Below are 19112 nucleotides of genomic sequence, written 5' to 3'. Positions count from 1 at the left end.
AGCATATATATCTGAACAAGTCCTTGTACAGCACAGAGACAGGCATTTTTTTGAAGTTAATTGGTTTATAATCATAGAATCAGAGAATGACCAAGGTTTTAAGGGAACTTAAAAGATCATCTAGTTCCAACCTCCTTGCATGGGCAGGGACACCTCCCACTAGACCAGGCTGCTCAAAGCCCCATCCAACCTGGCCTTGAACACTTCCAGGGGAGGGGGCATCCACAGCTTCCCTGGGAAGCCTGTGCCAGTGTCTCACCACCTTCACAGTAAATAATTTCTTCCTAATGTCTAGCTTAAATCAACCCTCTTCCAGTTTAAAGCTATCCCCCCTCATCCTATCACTACACACCCTTGTAAAAAGTCCCTCCCCAGCTTTTTTGTAGGCCCCCTTCAGGTACTTAAATGCTGCTATGAGGTCTCATTTGGAGCCTTCTCTTCTCCAGGCTGAAGAGCCCCAACTCTCTCAGCCTGTCTTCATAGGAGAGGTGCTCCAGCCCTCTGACAATCTTCACAGCTCTCCTCTGCACTTGCTCCAAGAGCTCTATATCCTTCCTGTGTTGAGGATCTCAAAACTGGACACAGTACTCCAGGTGGGATCTCATGGGTGTGGAGTAGAGGTCTACTTTTTGACACTGCTTGCAATTTTAACAGCTCAAGGTTTTATGAGCTGAAGCCCTACTCCTGGTTTTCCATATACACAGATATATTACTAGTTTTCCACTATTGCTATGACCAACCACTGCTTCCTTTAAACTTCAGAGCTTCAAAGTAAATTCTCAAACCCATAAGTAATGCTTCTAGAAACTTAACAGTGACTTGAGAAAGATGTGAGTAGGAGCTGAAGGTGACAACACAAATCCCAAACTTATGTGTGATTTTTAGTGAATTGTCAAAAATATACATGAACACCTAACTGCAGTTTTGCAGACAAAGCAGTGATTTCTCTATTCTGAACAGTCTACACATTACAGAATTTGATCTTCTGAGAGCCAGGGTTTCTTTTTGTAACTATTCATTTTAAAGTTTAAACATATATTCTGAATTGCTCATGCTTATGGTTTATGCTTTTAATATGCTTTTTTTTTCCTGAAGAAATATATTTATCAGAAATATATCATGATCTGTCTTGATTTTTAGCTTAAATTTCTCAAGCATTTGTCAAGAGCTGTGATTTCACTTTTAAAGGAAGGAGTAAAAAATTACAGGATATAATAGGATTTACAGCTGTTCTTTTTTCTGAAAACAAAGATCAATAGCATATTTTTCAAAATCATTTTACTAGTGATTCAAGGCTGTAGGGGGCACTGATGCACTGTAAATCTACAGTACTGCAGAGCAAGAGTCAGACAAGATATGATTAAATAGTCCTGCAGGTTACAGATACAGAAAAAAAATATAAACTATTCATAATCAATTTAGTTTTTGAGGAATTAGGTAATTGTAAAATATTTATATAAATTTTGGAGGGGAATTAATGTTTCTTTTAGTGGTAAATATATTTGTTTTTCTGCTGCAATCAAGTAGTTGTAGGGATAAGAGTGTTTCCTTAACTTTAAAACCAAGGTCCCTTGAAGGATGATACATCTTTCTAGTATTGCATTACTTAATATTACAGCCTTAAACAAACAATCCTCATTCCCTGTAGAAAATAAAATTTTGCTTAGCTTCTCCCCAGAGAAGGATGTTTATTGGTTGTTGATAATAACTTGCTTATATATTAATAAGCCAATACAGATACGATCTGATTTACAGACTCGTTTAATTAAGAATGTATTATAATAAGAAATAATTCTACATGTTGACAAATATTATCTTTTTTATCAGCTTATTCAATATTTTTATTTTAGGAGCTAAGAATTATGGCATCTAAGATGTAGAGATTTCCTGATAATAAGAATGTATGAAAATTTACCACTCAGCAACGTATGGTAGACACACAACTATGCCTGCATCATCTATTTTACATTCAGTACTACTTATTTATTCTTTAATTCCTTTATGCATTTTTAAATTATTTTTTAAAATGCAGCTTACACCAGAGTTTTATCTCTGTTTCTCTCAGATCTTCATATTTCCCACAGTTATAACTGTACTAAGCCTAATAAGTTATGGCTGTCTAGAGAATCCTTTCTAGAAAGACATAAAGTATAATTTTCATATAGCAACACATGAAGAAGACATCACTTCAACTGGCACTTTGTACCAAGTATAGTAATCATTACTGTTGCTTTTTTTGGTTGTTTTTTGTTTGTTTGTTTGTTTGTTTGTTTTATTACCAATTCAGATGTTCAGGATACAGCTTTTAACCATTGGTTCTCATGTGCTGGTCTCTACTGAGGTAAAGAAACCTCCTTCATGTGTGTACCTCCTCATTAAATATATCTGCTGTCTTCAAATGCACTATAACCACTTCAGCCACAGTTTAGAAAACAAAAAACAAACAAACAAACACAGAAAAAAACCAAAACAAACAAAACAAAAAAACAAACAAAAAAACACAAAAGAGACTAAATTACCTAAGTATCTTGCTGTGGGTTGTTTTTTTTTTTTTAAATGTATAATCAATTTCTTTGAGGATTTTTTAGTTATACCTGTCATCTTTTTAGGTCCTGCTCTAGAGCACACCATTACACAATGAATTACAGCACAACCAAAATCACAATCAATAGTGTACACAGAAATGAAATGGTGTTATTTCTTGTTCAGACACACAGAAACCACATTTATCATTTTGTTCCAGAAGCTTACATTGAGTTGCTTGTCTGCATTAGCAAAAAAGCCAAAACTCTTCAGGACAGTGCTCTTCCTTCAGGGTTCAGCCCATTTAAAGAAAAAACTTGACATATGAAGTTTTGTACAAAATTAATTTATAAAAAGTTACTATAGATTTCCTTTTTTTAGGCTTTCCTTTTCTTAGACTACTTTTGAGCAATTTTAGAGGAATTTTATTGTAAATACCTTGTATTAAGTTATTTGCATATTAATATACATTTTTTTATTTATAGGATAACAATATGTATCACTACAATGGCCATCTTCTGGATATCATTCAAGGACTTTAAAAATATAAACTTTTAAAACTTGGATTCTTTAATAATTTTTAGATCTGAAATGGACAGTTGCTATTAAAAATGCACTGCCAAAGAGAAGCCCAAGTCACCTTTTTAATTGTAAAAAATGTTCAATTTTTTTTCAAAACATGGAATACTATTTGTGATGGATTTTACTTTCTATAAAAACACATAAGGTTTTGTGAGATTGTTGAGTGTTGCACTTTTAGCTTTGTAAATTAGGTTTTTCCAAACCCACAAAGACTTTATAAGTCATGAAGACCTGTGGTCTATTCACTGAGATAATGAAGGAGACTGAATACATGCCAGCAGAGATCTGCTGGCAGAATATAACTGAATTTCCAAACTTTTCTCTTGATATTCTGGCTGTTAGCAGTTGAGGGCAGCGCTTACGATTTCTTATTACTTCTGTATCAGATTCAAAAGTGACTCTCAAATATAACAAAAGTCAGAGATCACAAAGTGTTCTACCAATTGAAGCTTCCAGTAGTCAAATTATTCCTTTCAGTACGATTCTCATTCTTACTTTCCTGTGGAAAATGCCCCTCTTCACAATACAGTCTGGTATAACAAGAGCAACTACATCTCCACTACGAGGCATTCCCTGCACATAACCCAGAAGTCATGCTCCAAACCTTAATTATTTGTATGTAACAAAACATTGTTTTTATCTATTTCTAGATTTCTGTAATTGGAATGACATCAAATGCTAACACTAAAGCTAAGTGTGATTGTATTCCAATAAGAAAAGCATGAAAGATAAGTTCTTTTACTATTTAATTGTTTTTAGACAATTCTTTCTGTCATATACTTAGCTCTTCTGAACCACTGTTCATATTAAATTTAACACTAGTTATATAGGGAAATACTCTTAAAGCAGAATTCTGTCAAACCATTCACATGCACATCTTCAAATTCTAGACAGGAAGAAAAAAAATGAGATTATTTTTTCTATTCTAAACCAGCAGAAGAAAGGTTTATTATTCACATACCTGTCTGGATAGAAGCCCAAGTGATTATTTCAGGAAGCTACTGAACCATAACACTTGATATCTTGTGTCACTAAGATAATTTTTCTTAGGCATTAACGTTAAGTTTCCAAAGAGTTTTGCAATGACTACAGCACATAATATTTTTAATGCTGTGAAAAATACATGTAGTGATGTTTTAGGAACTTTGAAAAATGGCTTTCAATTTAGTTTCTATTCTGTATCAATGCTGTTTTGTTTTTTTTTTAATTCTAGCAAAACCCTTCTGTTTTCATATTTATAATATTTTTTTTTAGGGGAAGCTGTATTGAAATCTGAAATGGAAAAGTTACGCTCATGAGAAACATAGTCTTTCCTATAAATCCTAAATATGTATTTTCTTGATTTTTTTTTTTCCATGGTTTTACATTTAAAAAGTTAATCACGTTCAAGTGTAGTTCTTGTTTGGATGATGAAATTTCTAGAAAAGTATAAATACTTGATGCAATCTGGCAGAACGTAATGATCACTGTCATTAACACAGAGCAAACCCGAATGTTACGGCAATCCGCAGGACTCCTGGAACTACAATCCTTGATGCAAAGCAAAAAAGATAAATCCTCTTCATTTGCTGGAGCAAAAAATACACAGCTGAAATCCTACACTTCTCCACCCTTCAGATTACTGTATAATCCATGGTAAGAAAGGCTGAAAGATTGCAAAAAGGCTATTAAGATATCTTGGCAACCCTCTAATTCTGATCATTGCTGATGCTGAAGAAACTCCCAAGTACAGAGAATTCACTGTGTTGTCTTTTAGACTGTAATGTTTCCCTGAATTTCCCTGAGCCACGCCAGGCTGGTCCACTGAGCTCTGTCACATCCTTAACTCTCTTATCTTCCATGTAAGAACTTGTGATGTTCTGCTGAACAGGCACCTGCTACGTAATTTCTCCTATTTCCTCATTTTAAGAATGTACTGTGGATAGAAACACCAGCTTTATACATTAATCACAGTTGATTGTGGGACTTTCAATCTACCATTCAGTTTAAAGAGGCCAAAGCAGATATAGATTTGTTGTAACACAAGCCTGTAATACATACTTCTACTTCCTAAAGTATTTATGCAATGAATTCAGTTCTATGAGTGTTCTGATTAAAGCTTAGTACTTTATTGCCCCAATGTATAAAAGGATCACTTTATATGCAATGGTTAAGCATCTGGGGTGAAAGAGGATGAATGAATTCCATTAACAAATTTAGTAATCTAATATAGAGTAAAAATCACCAGTAACTGGAGATATTCAATATTATATAACTGCACTAAAATAGATACAAAGGTGTGTCATGAGTACAAAATAGCATTTATCCAGAACTGGAACCTTTTATTTAGCACATGGAACAAATATGTTATAAAATAATGAAGTGTACACAAAAAGTATTAGAGATAATTTCATTTAAAAACCTATGACTCTTATTATAAGAAGGTTTTCCTTCCTTGCAACTGTGTCAGAGTGTTTTCCAAAATATCTGATTGTGCTTTTATTTATTTGCATTATCACACTGCCTCAGACTTATACATTGGCATGTGTACATTGACATATATACCTGCAAATGCCTCCTCGAGAAAAACCAGAAAAAAAATGAATGTAATGCTTTCAGTCTTGTTTTAGTACCTTCCATGCAATTCCAGCAGAAATCAAGATCTCATTACAATTGTTCAGCACAGACACACTAACAGTGACTGCCACTGAATTCTGTTGACAGAATTAAGAAACAATCTTCTGTTGGTATAATGCACATGCATAAGGTTACAGAAGATTAAGTCAAGACAAACATCACCAAAAATTATGATTAACCTTTTAGAAGTAGCGAGTTGCCCCAAGAAAGGCAGATGTTAGTTTTGTGGGATGCTGATGAGAGGCAACCTTCCCCAAAAATGAGAGAAATGTAATATTAACAAACATATTATCTTTGACACTGTCTCCCACAGCATCCTCGTAGATAAACTGAGGAAGTGTGGTCTTGATGGTCAGGCAGTGAGATGGAGCATGAACTGGTTGAAAGGAAGAAGTCAGAGAGCTGTGGTCAATGGGACAAAATCTAATTGGAGGTCTAGTGGAGTCCCTCAGGTACTATTCAATGTTTTCATCAACGATCTGGATGAAGGAATAGAGTGCGCCCTCAGCAAGTTTGCTGCTGACACTAAACTGGGAGGTGTGCCTGACACACCAGAAGGCTGTGCTGCCATTCAGAGAGACCTAGACAGGCTGGAGAGTTGGGCAGGGAGAAACTTGATGAAATTCAACAAGGGCAAGTGTAGAGTCTTGCATCTGGGGAAGAACAACTCCATGGACCAGTACAGGTTGGGGGCGGACCTGCTGGAGAGCAGAAAGGGACCTGGGGGTCCTGGTGGACAGGAGGATGACCATGAGCCAGCAGTGTGCCCTTGTGGCCAAGAAGGCCAATGGCATCCTGGGGTGTATTAGAAAGGGTGTGGTTAGTAGGTCAAAGGAGGTTCTCCTCCCCCTCTATTCTGCCTTGGTGAGGCCACATCTGAAATATTGTGTCCAGTTCTCGGCTCCACAGTTCAAGAAGGACAGGGAACTGCTTGAAAGAGTCCAGCGCAGAGCCACAAAGATGATTAAGGGAGTGGGAACATCTCCCTTATGAGGAAAGGCTGAGGGAGCTGGGTGTCTTTAGCTTGGGAGGAGACTGAGGGGCAACCTCATCAATGTTTACAAATATGTTAAGGGGGAGTGTTAGGAGGATGGAGCCAGGCTTTTTTCAGTGATGACCAGTGATAGGACAAGGGGCAGTGGGTGCAAACTGGAACATAGGAGTTTCCATGTAAATATCAGAAAAAAAACTTCTTTACTGTGAGAGTGACAGAGCACTGGAACAGCCTGCCCAGAGAGGTTGTGGAGTCTCCTTCACTGGAGACATTCAAAACCCGCCTGGTGACATTCCTGTGTGATGTACTCTAGGTGACCCTGCTCTGGCAGGGGGTTTGGACTAGATGATCTTTCGAGGTCCCTTCCAACCCCTAAGATTCTGTGATTCTGTGATCTTACCTGTATACATTTGACACACGGATTTGTCTAATATACATTACAATTTCCGTAGAATACTTCAAAAGATTGAGCTAAAGGCTTACATAACAATTTACAGTGATTTTGAGGATTTGTAACAGCAGGAAAGATGAGATATGTCACTTCTGTATTTTTTGTCTTTTTCAACATTGACATCTCTGTAACTGAAAAGTCAACTGAACAGGAATGTCAAAAGAGGAAGAAAAGGCAGCAGAAAAATATCCAGGTTGGATGGGGCTCTAAGCAGCAACCTGGTCTAGTGGAAGGTGTCCCTGCCAATGCAGGGGGGTTGGAACTAGATTATCTTTAAGGCTCCTTCCAATGCAAACCATTCTCTAATTCTGTTATTCTGTTATGGTTATTAACATATGACCAAAACATACAGAATGGAAAAGGGACTACTCAAACATAAGGAAGGGGATTAGAGCTTGTTGGAAATAGTGTAAGTGAGGTGAAAATGGAACTGAGGGCTTACTGAAAACATGCAGAGATCTCCAAAATGTGTTGCACAGCTCCTGAGAAAATTGCCTAATGCATTAGGAAACTCATCAGTCCTCTTGATGGAATGGAGCTTGGGTAATGCACATTCAAGAGCCTCTTTCCTAAATGCAAATAGCAATCAGAGTCTTCTAGCTGAAATAAAGCTCGGTTTCAGCCTGGAAAAAACATCCTGTGATAAATTAACAGCAAAATAAAAGAATTAAAAAAAATCAAATGTCCAATAGGCAATAATGAAGAACTCAGCTTATTAGCTGAGTGCAAATCAGCCTTGTAGATTTGCATTCATCATTATTCTTCTGTATCACAGTAAGGTATTTTAAAAAAAAAGAACAAATAATGGCTTGGATAGATGTATATGAACATGCATATACACATGCATATAGAGATGCATACACATATGCATACATTTTTTAAATAGCTGTGTGTGTGTATGTGTGTGTTTGGAACCTCTAAATTTACTACATGCAGTAAACTCTGAGAGGACTATAAAGCAGACCTAGCTCCCAGACACTAAACCAGAAGTGAGCTGCAGTAAACATCAGCTTTTAATACCAGGACTCAAAGCTTCATTTATATCTATCATCTGAACTCTACCTGGAAGTGACAGTCATTTTGCCTGCAAATCCATTCCAGTAATGATTTCTGAAATACTTACAGGAGCTTTATATTGCATTAACACCTCCTATGTATCTTACTTGCTTCAAAAGAAGGAAAAAATAAAATGAAGATTTCATTTCTAAAAAGATCTCATCAGAGATCTGCTATTTCCAATTGTCTCTTCTACTTATGTTGGCCATCATATGATCTCTTTCAAAATTGCCTATATATTCATAGCTCTGAGACACTAATAATTTTAACAGAATCATAATATAAACTTTGACAAGATTTAGATAAGTATATAGCCTAGTGTAATTCTAGAAAACTACCTATTGGAGGGTGACCTTTGCTAATTCCTGTTACAACCTTTCCTGAAAGCAAAAGCTGAGTAGCTCAGAGGACTCTTCTGGCTGCAAATCTGATCTCAGAGAGTCAAGTTTAAATTCATTATCCCGCCAAAATATTATTCTGCCATTTGCTATTTTACTTTGGTTACATCTTATGTCAGAAAGCTCTGATGAGTCCTTATGTGATACATCCCTCCTAGCTGATCTCTCCCTCCTGGGATATCACATATTACAGCGTATTTGCAAACTCCAGGCTTAAACAGTGATGCATGCTATTACGAGAAGGATCCGGGCCATGACCTTAAAGATTAACTGAGTTAAAGCCTCATGCTTGAAACTTCAGTGTTTCTGAGTATGCACAGAAATCCTGCATCTTTCAGAATGATCAGGATTATTGAAAATTTTATGGCCTTTGATCTTATCCCATTACACAGTGCTGCCTTTATCAATCCTTTTCTTGAATTTAAGATGAACTTAGCACCTACTTCCAAAACTACATGAAAGACAATTTCCATGTTGCCCCCATCTCCCATTTAGTCCTATGAGGTTAAAATACTTTACCCTCATTTGCAGTGTATATTTGCATCACAAAATATGAATGAACAAACAGCATTCTTGCCCTATATATTTAGGGTAATTCAGACAGCAAATAATCAGATACATATGCCAGTGAGATTAATTTTATGGCTTCATTTTTTACATTTCTTAATTCTCAAAAATTTTAAACAGTAACCTAAATTGCATTAATCTCTTGAGATAACAAACACAAAGTATACAATATAATATGAAAGGTCCTGAAGTAGCGATGCCTATAATTTTGAAAATGTTAATAAACTGTATCTAACATTTGTTTTTGAAATCTCTCTATATTCCTTGCACATACTAGCTCATCCTTTTGGCCTTTTAAAATTTAAACAGATCCAGTTAAAAAAATAGCAGAATGCATTTAAGTAAATTTCAAAGCTATTGAAAATTCATAAGCTTAAAATTTACTCACAAGCCTATACACTTTAAGAAGTTCCTGCATGTCTCCCTTTGGCTGACCTACACCACAATAATGAAGTAATCCAAGCTGCTGGAGCACCAAGAAGTAAAAACCGTAGCAGAATAAAGAAGTAAGACTACAGAATGGCTAAATATGCAAATGAAGGGGCATTAAAAAGGATTAAAATAAAAAAAAACGGGTGATGACAGGTAGAAGGTCAATTGAAGAAATACATGGTGCCAGTGGATGGATGATAAATACAGTAAGAAGTTGGGTTGCTTTGTCTGCCACACTGTAGAGTATTCTGTTACAGCCAGGCAGCAGTAACTGCAGCACTACAGAATCATACCAGTTCTGCAAACACAATGTAAGCACACCAGGCATTCTAGCATTCACCAGGTACTCGTATTTGCAACACACATAATACATTATAGCCCTATTTAAGCAACTTGCTTCAAGCATTTTCTCCTTCCTTCTCGAAACAAATGCCTCTTCTTGAAGAAGCTTGTCTTGCAAAAAGAGAATGGCAGCTGGACTTGCCCAGTGCTTTCCGGGAAGCAGAGTTTATATGTAAGGACCGATGACAGTCAAGATGCATGTGTTAAGTCTCAAGTGAAGATGAAAGGGTGATGCAAGCTGCCATGTGTGTGTAGATACGAAATTCATGTATCACTGGGCAGGGAATATGTAAGGAATATGTAAGCTTGCCAGGCTTCCCTGCAGTCCACTTCTATGGGACAACCATGACACCAAGGGAAATTCAAACTAATTTCAATTATGTTTCCATGCTTTTCACAGACTGGAATAGCTGTGATTTGGATCAGGATGGAGCCAACTCTGTGGAGGCTGCATGAGGCTGGCCAGTGCCAGGCTCATCTGCAGTTCTGGAACAAAAAACAGAAGGAAAAGGAACATACTGTTCAGGATAGATCCTTCCAGCATCCTTTCATCTATAAGACTATTTTCAAAGTACATCTATACAAAGTCTCATATTATTTTACTAACTCAATCAGTTACATGTACCCTCTAAATATGTCCAAGAAGCAGCTGTACACAATAATCACCAAGTTCTGATTCAAATAAAGAAATCTTTACCATCTATATTAAATGTAGCAGCCATATTTCTGTACTAATTCGCTAACTATGAAGTATCAGAATCAATAAGAAATGCAAGAAATCTTGGCCAATAATTCTATATAGTATAGCAGAAAATACAGCATTCTAAATAAAACAATTTTAAAGAGTCAAAGCTGAATCTGTCAATAAGCCTTCTTCCTGTCTATACAGCTTCTTGAATGCTATTGTTTCTGAAATGACTGGTTATATAAACTACTCAATAGTTACTGAGTTAACTCAGTTAACTTGTTTACTCACATCTCCATGAATTTCTTTTCTGCACAGAGGCACAGTTCCACAGAAAAGAGTATGTGTCCCCATTTTGGAAGAGACCACAGTTCTGACTAGGAAAAAACTTTGCAGAAAAGCAAAAGTGGAGCCATCACTTCTTTCTTAGCTGCATTTGTTAGAACGGAGGCCGGAGTTCTGTACTGTGTGCAGGACCTACACCCACAACACACCTACAGAATTTCTTCCAAACAAAATGTCTTACAGAGTGCAAAGGATTATTTTTCTGTCATGTTTGGACAGGAGATGACACTGAGCTGCTATTCTAAATAAAAATGGTGGCAAGTGTAATAAGCTAAAATTCATATTCACAGTAAGTTTTACTGGCAAAAGCTTTGATGTCTACGACTAGAGGCAGCTGGTTGGTTAGATAACGGGTTTGATGTTTACACTTCTTTCATACCTTTGAGTGTGATGTGTGTAAATTCATTAAGAGGTTAGTGGTAGAAGCGAACACAGAGTCCAGTTCTCATGGATCTTTTAATTAACAAACTAGTGAGCCACCACTAGGTTTCTAACATGCTGTTACAATAAAAAGAGGAACATTAATTAAGCTACTCTGTAAATCATGCTAAAACCATACTTTGTTATTAAAAACTTAATTATCTATATATGCAATTAATCTCTATTTCCTATTGTTTTCAACTTTCCCATGTCCAGACATGTTATATGCCAAAATAGAATCTTAATCTACACCACTGTCTCTGTATAGCCTTTGATTCAATTACTGTATGATAAGCAGCAATGAGAATATGCAAAAGTGAAATAAAGTGGGTTTTTCTTAATATTCAGAAGCAACGCTTTGCAGCATTTTCCACAATCTCATATATAGTAAACACAGTAGCAATTCACTAGTATTTGTTACAAAATTAATGGAAACCCCCAAACCACAAATAGAAACACAACCAGCACATCACTCCACCCCCAAGTCCTGTATTTTGTTCCAGATTATCTTGCTTAGTGTACTATGTTTCAGCATCCAGTGGGCGAAAATTTATTCTAAATAAGCTGTCAAACTTAATGGAACTACTTGGCAAAAAGTATCTTACATAAAGAAAAGGCTTCAGAAGCATAAAAGAAAGCACAATATCCACATAGAGAATAACTTTTTCTTGTAACCTTTGTTTAAATAATCTAAAATAGTCACCCCATTTAAGGAAGAAAGCAAAATCAACAGTTTCTTCTAACTTGAAAAGGCAAAGAGGGTACTTTACCTGCAATTGCCAACATTATTACTTCCCACAGCATTAGAGAAGTTGAAAGGTCCCACATTATTGATTTTTATGACTTGTATACAGCCAGTGAAATTGCAGACAGGTCCAGTTACCTAAGAAGGAGAAAATACACAGCTCTTTTGCTTGTTTACTTTGTAATCAGTTTTAAAATAATTAAATTTCTGTAAAAGATTTGTAAGGTATTTTAACCCTACTCCTGGAAGAACCCTGCCAGTCTCCATTTTTTCTCTAATGAAATTCTGTTAAAAAAAAATAATAAGAAGAAATTACAGCGAGATAAGCTTTGAAAAGTCTACTTTTAAGTTTACTACATTCCTGCTCAAAAGCTATTTAGTTCCATTAATCATGTTTCAAAGATGCCTAAGGAGGTACTAAAAATGGGAATCACTGTAGAGGCAGTGAAACAAGACAGAAAAATAAGTTTATATGTGTATCTTGCTAGCTGAACAAATAACGCTGCCATGGTATGTTGACAGGTGTTATAATGCACAAACAAATCTCAAAAAATGTTGCAACTGAGTCTTTATGGACTGGACTACTGGACTAGGACAAGTTCCTGGTCACACCAGATCACATGTACCTGTCCTTGGGACCATGTAACAGTTACAACTCCATAGATTATATAATAAATTTCATGCCAAAATAGGAAAAAAGTACTGCTAGGACTGTTCGTGAAGATGAAACTCATTGACACAGCTAAATAGGCCCTGAGAAGACTATGCAGGAATGAAAAAACACAGTTAAAAGGGGAAGAAGGCATGACCTAAGGCACATAAATGACTACTAGAAGAGAAGCAAGTCTTGGCTTTGTTCTTTAACACTGCAGAGGACCAACTCCTAACACTGACCATGTAGTCAGGTTTAGATACCTGCAAGTTTAGATACCTGCAAAACCAAAAAGAAAAAACAAAAAGTCATTGAAGTAATAATTTTGTACAGGAGCACTACATAAGAATAAAAGGACTTTTCAAAATAAAATTCAAAGAAATATCCCAAAGGGTAAAGCACATGCACACGAACACTTGAAACAAGCTATCAGAGGTTCACACAAAATGTAAATAAACTACTAGGAAAAAAAAGAGACTACAGAGACCCTCCAAAACCGGAATGTTTAAATAGCAAGGTACCAAATGTTTACAAAGGCTGAAAGACATCATTTAGAAGTTGGAGTCATGTCCAAATGAAGGAAAATAAGAAGGTATATAAATGTTGGCAGTAAAAAAGCAATAAAGCAGGCCACGTAAAGAAAAATAAAATCTTGAGGAACAATTTGCTAAAAGCATAATGGCAAGTGTTAAATGCTTTTTGAAATCCAACCGGAGTGTTAAGCCTGCCAGAGAGGCTGTAGGGCCAATAGACCATCAAAGTACAAAAGGAGTGTTCAAAGAGATAAGGCTCTAGCAGGAAATATAAATGAACTCTCCAAATAAAAATTTAATGTAGAAGAGCTCTGGGAGGTTCTCATGCCAGAACCCCTTTTTAGCAGGGATACATCAGAGATCTGTCTCAAATGGAAATATTACTAAAAAATGTTTTAAAATAAATTAACAAAGTGAACAGTAGCGGAGAAAAAAATACCAAATAGTGTTGCCTGAAGGTCCTAAAAGAAATTACCCAGGTCCTCACTTAAAATGGCATCCAAATAATGGGACTGGTAAGTGTGGATTTTTTGGGGTTTTCGTTTGAGTTGGGTTTGGGTTGTTTTGGGTTGCTTTGCTTTGTATGATTTGGGAAAGGGAGACAGACTAAGGATTGCAAAGGCATACTTCAAACTATGGATCAGGAAATCCCAGATCCATTCTATAAAAAATATTAACAGCTACATTAAAGAACAGAATTATGAGATATATAGATGAACATAATGTACTAGGGAATAGCTGAGATGGTTTCCAAAAGGGGAAATAGTAACTGAAACTCAAAGGAGCAACACTGAATATGTAAAAAAGGATGCCTTAGCACAAAGTCTTTGATTTTCAAAGTGCTTTAAACAAGTTTCTATGAAAAAAGATTATAAAGTAACTCAGTCACCCTGGGATAACAAGGAAAGCCTTCAATAAATGAAGAGAATGGATAAAAAAAGAAGCAGAAAAATTGGGAGCTTTCTCAATATGGAGAGTCCCTAGAAATTCCCTCAGCAGTCTGTATTAGGTCCAGTCTCTTCAGCATATTCACAAGTGGCTTGAAGTTTCCTACATTACTTAGGATAGCAAAAACAAAATCCTGAGAATGTCACAATATTCAAAAAATATAAAGTAAGGATGATGAAATATACAAGAGTTTCTGAACAGAGAAAGATGCTATAGACAGGGAATCTTTGCTCAGGAAAACCCACTATTAAGCAGAGTTAGAACAGAGTAGTGTGCCGCCAAATAGGGAGTTTTCAGTTTCTCATGGTACAAGACCAAGAGGACATAAAAGTACATAAATCAGCATGAAGATGAAGGCAAGCTAAAAGGTGTACTTTTAATATGACACAAAATTAAGCTGTAGGATTCTGTCACAGGATATTGTGGATGGTGTAAGTCCAAAATGGGTCAAAAATGGTCAAATTAAAGGGAAGAGATTTTTCCACAGAAGCCCTCTGTATGTCTTTTCTTATCATTAAAGGTCATAAAAAGAATGATGACCTCTAGCTAGTATATTTGCCTTCTACCTCACCAGTCAGTATGCCACATTTCATATTGTGACAGCTTCTTGCTCCGTCAAGACCCTCGAGACAAAACCACCTGCCCTTTTCTTCAAAAGGGAAATGAGACTTCGAAAGAATGAAAGATTTCAAAGCTCTGCTTATTAGAACACAAAAGATTAAATTAGAACCATTTGAAAATATTTCTGATGTGCTGGATGAGATGATAGATAAAATCTCTCCCCTTTCTTCTCTGCCCTTTAATTTTGTTTTTTAAGAAGTTCAGTGGCTTTGATACCAAAAACATTTGGTGTTCCGAGTGCATAACAGCTGCTTCTGTGTCCCAAGGAAAATGTCCTTTTTGTCATCACTTCTACAGGATGGCTGAGACACCTCCAAGCTTTAAATAAGAACCCTGTTCCCCTCCGGACTGCGCCAGTCTCCTTTCCTCCCACAGGCCTTCTGTCTAGGGCTGCCTAAAGCTGCTCCCAGACTTTTGGAAAAGGACAGGTGGTGCTCTCCCGGCAGAGAGATATGCTGCACAAGTACGACGTGGCTGAAGCAAGGTGAATTGTTTTCCTCTGCACTTTCAACTGCTCTAAAACATAACACACCCTGCCATGCCATACACAAGCAACAAAATGAACCAGCCTTCTAACCCATGGGAGGGCTCAAAGTTCGGGGATTATTTTTTTAGCAGCAAAGGTTTATGGGTAGTTAAGACTTTAAAACAGATGTATCACTGTGATAGGACAATGTGGGAAGTTATCATAGAATCATAGAATCCTAGGGGTTGGAAGGGACCTCGAAAGATCATCTAGTCCAACCCCCCTGCCAGAGCAGGGTTGTGGGTAGTTAGGGTCCGGCGGCCGGAAGATTTCGCGCTGTACGGAAAGATAAGGCCCCTCTCCTAATAGCCAATAGCACTTAGTTCACTATGTAAGCAGACGGAAGTGACACCACAGACCTAACTCATATAAACACCGCGGTAAACACTAATAAACGCCATTTGCCATCCACCACATTGGTGTCTGTGAGCTGATGGACCGAGCGGCCTGGGGTTGGCCGCCGTGCCGTTCTTGAACCAGGTCGTCACGCCTTTCCTCGAAAGGCAACACAGGGTCACCTAGAGTACATCACACAGGAAGGCGTCCAGGCGGGTTTTGAATGTCTCCAGCGAAGGAGACTCCACAACCTCTCTGGGCAGCCTGTTCCAGTGCTCTGTCACTCTTACAGTAAAAAAATTTTTCCTGATATTCATCTTAAACCTCCTATGCTCCAACTTGTATCCATTACCCCTTGTCCTATCACTGGTCTTCACTGAAAAAAGCTTAACTCCATCGTCTTGACACTCACCCTTTACATATTTGTAAACATTGATGAGGTCCCCCCTCAGTCTCCTTTTCTCCAAACTAAAGAGACCCAGCTCCCTCAGCCTTTCCTCATAAGGGAGATGTTCCACTCCCTTAATCATCCTTGTGGCTCTGCGCTGGACTCTTTCAAGCACTTCCCTGTCCTTCTTGAACTGAGGGGCCCAGAACTGGACACAATATTCCAGATGTGGCCTCACCAATGCAGAATAGAGGGGGAGGAGAACCTCTCTTGACCTACTAACCACACCCTTTCTAATACACCCCAGGATGCCATTGGCCTTCTTAGCCACAAGGGCACACTGCTGACTCATGGTCATCCTCCTGTCTACCATGACCCCCAGGTCCCTTTCACCTACACTGCTCTCCAGCAGGTCAGCCCCCAACCTGTACTGGTGCATGGCGTTTTTCTTCCCCAAATGCAAAACTCTACACTTGCTCTTGTTAAACTTCATCAGGTTTTTCCCCGCCCAAGTCTCCAGCCTGTCTAAGTCTCTCTGAATGGCAGCACAGCCTTCTGGTGTGTCAGCCACTCCTCCCAGCTTGGTGTCATCAGCAAACTTGCTGAGGCTACATTCTGTGCCCTCATCCAGGTCGTTGATGAAGATATTGAACAACACCGGTCCCAGTACCGACCCCTGAGGGACTCCACTAGTCACAGGCCTCACACTAGATTCTGCCCCATTGACTACAACTCTCTGACTTCTTCCTTTCAACCAGTTCTTGATCCACCTCACTGCCTGATCATCAAACCCATACTTGATCAACTTATCTACAAGGATGCTGTGGGAGACGGTGTCAAATGCTTTACTGAAATCAAGATAGACCACATCTACCGCTCTACCATCATCTATCCACCTAGTAATTTCCTCATAGAAGGCTATGAGGTTAGTCAAACATGACTTACCCTTGGTAAAACCATGTTGACTGCTCTTGATGACCCCCATCTCCTTGATATGTCTACAGATAGTGCCAAGGACAAGTTGTTCCATTACCTTTCCAGGGATGGAGGTGAGGCTGACCGGTCTATAGTTACCCGGGTCCTCCTTCTTGCCCTTCTTGTAGACTGGAGTGACGTTTGCTATCCTCCAGTCCTCAGGCACCTCTCCAGTTACCCATGACTTACCGAAGATGATGGAGAGTGGACTAGCAATGACCTCCGCCAGCTCCCTCAGCACCCTTGGATGCATTTCATCCGGACCCATCGATTTATGGATGTCCAGATTATGCAACTGATCCCTAACCCAATCCTCATCTACTATGTCCTCACCTATCTTGACTACTTCTGGGGTTATATGAATCTGGGGCTCATGGGAAAAGCCTGCAGGAGTAAAGACAGAGGCAAAGAAGGCATTCAGCACCTCTGCCTTCTTCATATCCTCTGTCACCAGGGCACCCACCTCATTCAGCAGTGGGCCTATATTGCCTCTGGTATTAGCTTTGTTGGCTATGTATTTGAAAAAGCCCTTTCTACTGTCCTTAACCCGACTTGCAAGGTTAAGTTCCAAGGAGGCCTTAGCTTTCCTAGTTGCCTCCCTACATTCCCTGACAACATTCCTATATTCCTCCCAAGTGACCAGCCCCTCCTTCCATGATCTATAGATTTTCCTCTTCCACTTGAGTTTCCCCAGCAGTTCCTTTTTTAACCACGCTGGTCTCCTAGCTCCCTTACTAGATTTTCTACCCATTGGGACACACTGATGCTGTGCTTGCAAGAAGTGGTCCTTGAATATTGTCCAGCTATCTTGAGCCCCTTTACCTTCTAGCACTCTGTCCCATGGGACTTCCCTTAACAATTGGTTGAGGAGGCCGAAGTTTGCTCTGTAGAAGTCCAGGGTTCTGGTCCTGCTGGAAATTCTGTTCCTCCCACACAGGATCCTGAACTCCACCATCTCATGGTCGCTGCAGCCAAGGTTGCCATTGACCACCACTGCTTCAATAAGGCCCTCCTTGTTGGTGAGTACAAGATCCAGCAGCGCTCCTCTTCTAGTCGGCTCATCCACCATTTGCATTAAGAAGTTGTCATCAATGCATTGGAGGAACCTCCTAGACTGTGAAAGGCTGGCTGTGTAAGTCTTCCAGCAGATATCGGGATAGTTAAAATCTCCCATGAGGACCAAGGACTGCAGTTGTGAGGCTGCTTTCAGCTGCCTGTAGAAAGCTTCATCAACTTCCTCATCTTGATCAGGAGGTCTGTAGTAGACCCCCACAACTGTGTCACCCATACTACCCTGTCCTTTAATTCTTACCCACAGAATTTCAACTCGCCCCTCATCAGCCCCTGTACAAAACTCAATACATTCTAGTTGCTCTCTCACATAAAGAGCAACTCCACCACCTCGCTTCACCGACCGATCTTTCCTAAAAAGCACATAGCCATCCATGGCCACATTCCAGTCGTGTGAGCTGTCCCACCATGTCTCTGTTATTGCTACCAGATCATAACCCTTAGACCGCACACAGACCTCTAACTCTTCCTGTTTATTCCCCATGCTGCGTGCATTGGTGTACAGGCATTTCAGGAAGCAAGTAGAGCACATCGGTGGGACTAAATCCTCCTTAGCCCATCCTCCTACAGGCCCTGGTATGTTCCTCTTGGGCTTGTCCCTAACAGACCCAGTTTTCTCCCCTTCCCCCTTCACATCTAGTTTAAAGCTCTCTCAATGAGCCCTGCTAAGTCCTGCCCCAAAAGCCTTTTCCCCCTCTGGGACAGGTGCATCCCACCCGCCACCATCAGGCCAGGTGTCTCATAGAGCAGCCCATGATCAAAAAAGCCAAAGCCCTGCCTTTGGCACCAGTCTCTTAGCCATTCGTTCATCATCAAACTATTCCTGCTTATCTCTCCACCCATTCTTGCAGGAGGTATGGAGGCAAACACGACTTGTGCTCCAGACCCCCTAACTAGCCGTCCCAG

The 19112-nt window shown here is 38.9% G+C and overlaps 1 protein-coding gene across 1 annotated transcript in view; it reads right to left on the bottom strand.

Annotated features, from left to right (window-relative positions):
• Nucleotides 1-19112, bottom strand: part of EYS (eyes shut homolog) — a 686220-nt gene that overhangs the window by 205659 nt on the left and 461449 nt on the right. Inside the window, exon 27 of the mRNA XM_051613735.1 lies at nt 12182-12294. Within this exon, the coding sequence (XP_051469695.1) occupies nt 12182-12294 (113 nt within the window). The remainder of the gene's footprint in view (nt 1-12181; nt 12295-19112) is intronic.

The sequence above is a fragment of the Apus apus genome, chromosome 3, assembly GCF_020740795.1.
Source record: "Apus apus isolate bApuApu2 chromosome 3, bApuApu2.pri.cur, whole genome shotgun sequence".
In the NCBI taxonomy this organism is placed as follows: domain Eukaryota; kingdom Metazoa; phylum Chordata; class Aves; order Apodiformes; family Apodidae; genus Apus; species Apus apus.
This window is presented reverse-complemented; position numbering and strand designations above follow the sequence as displayed.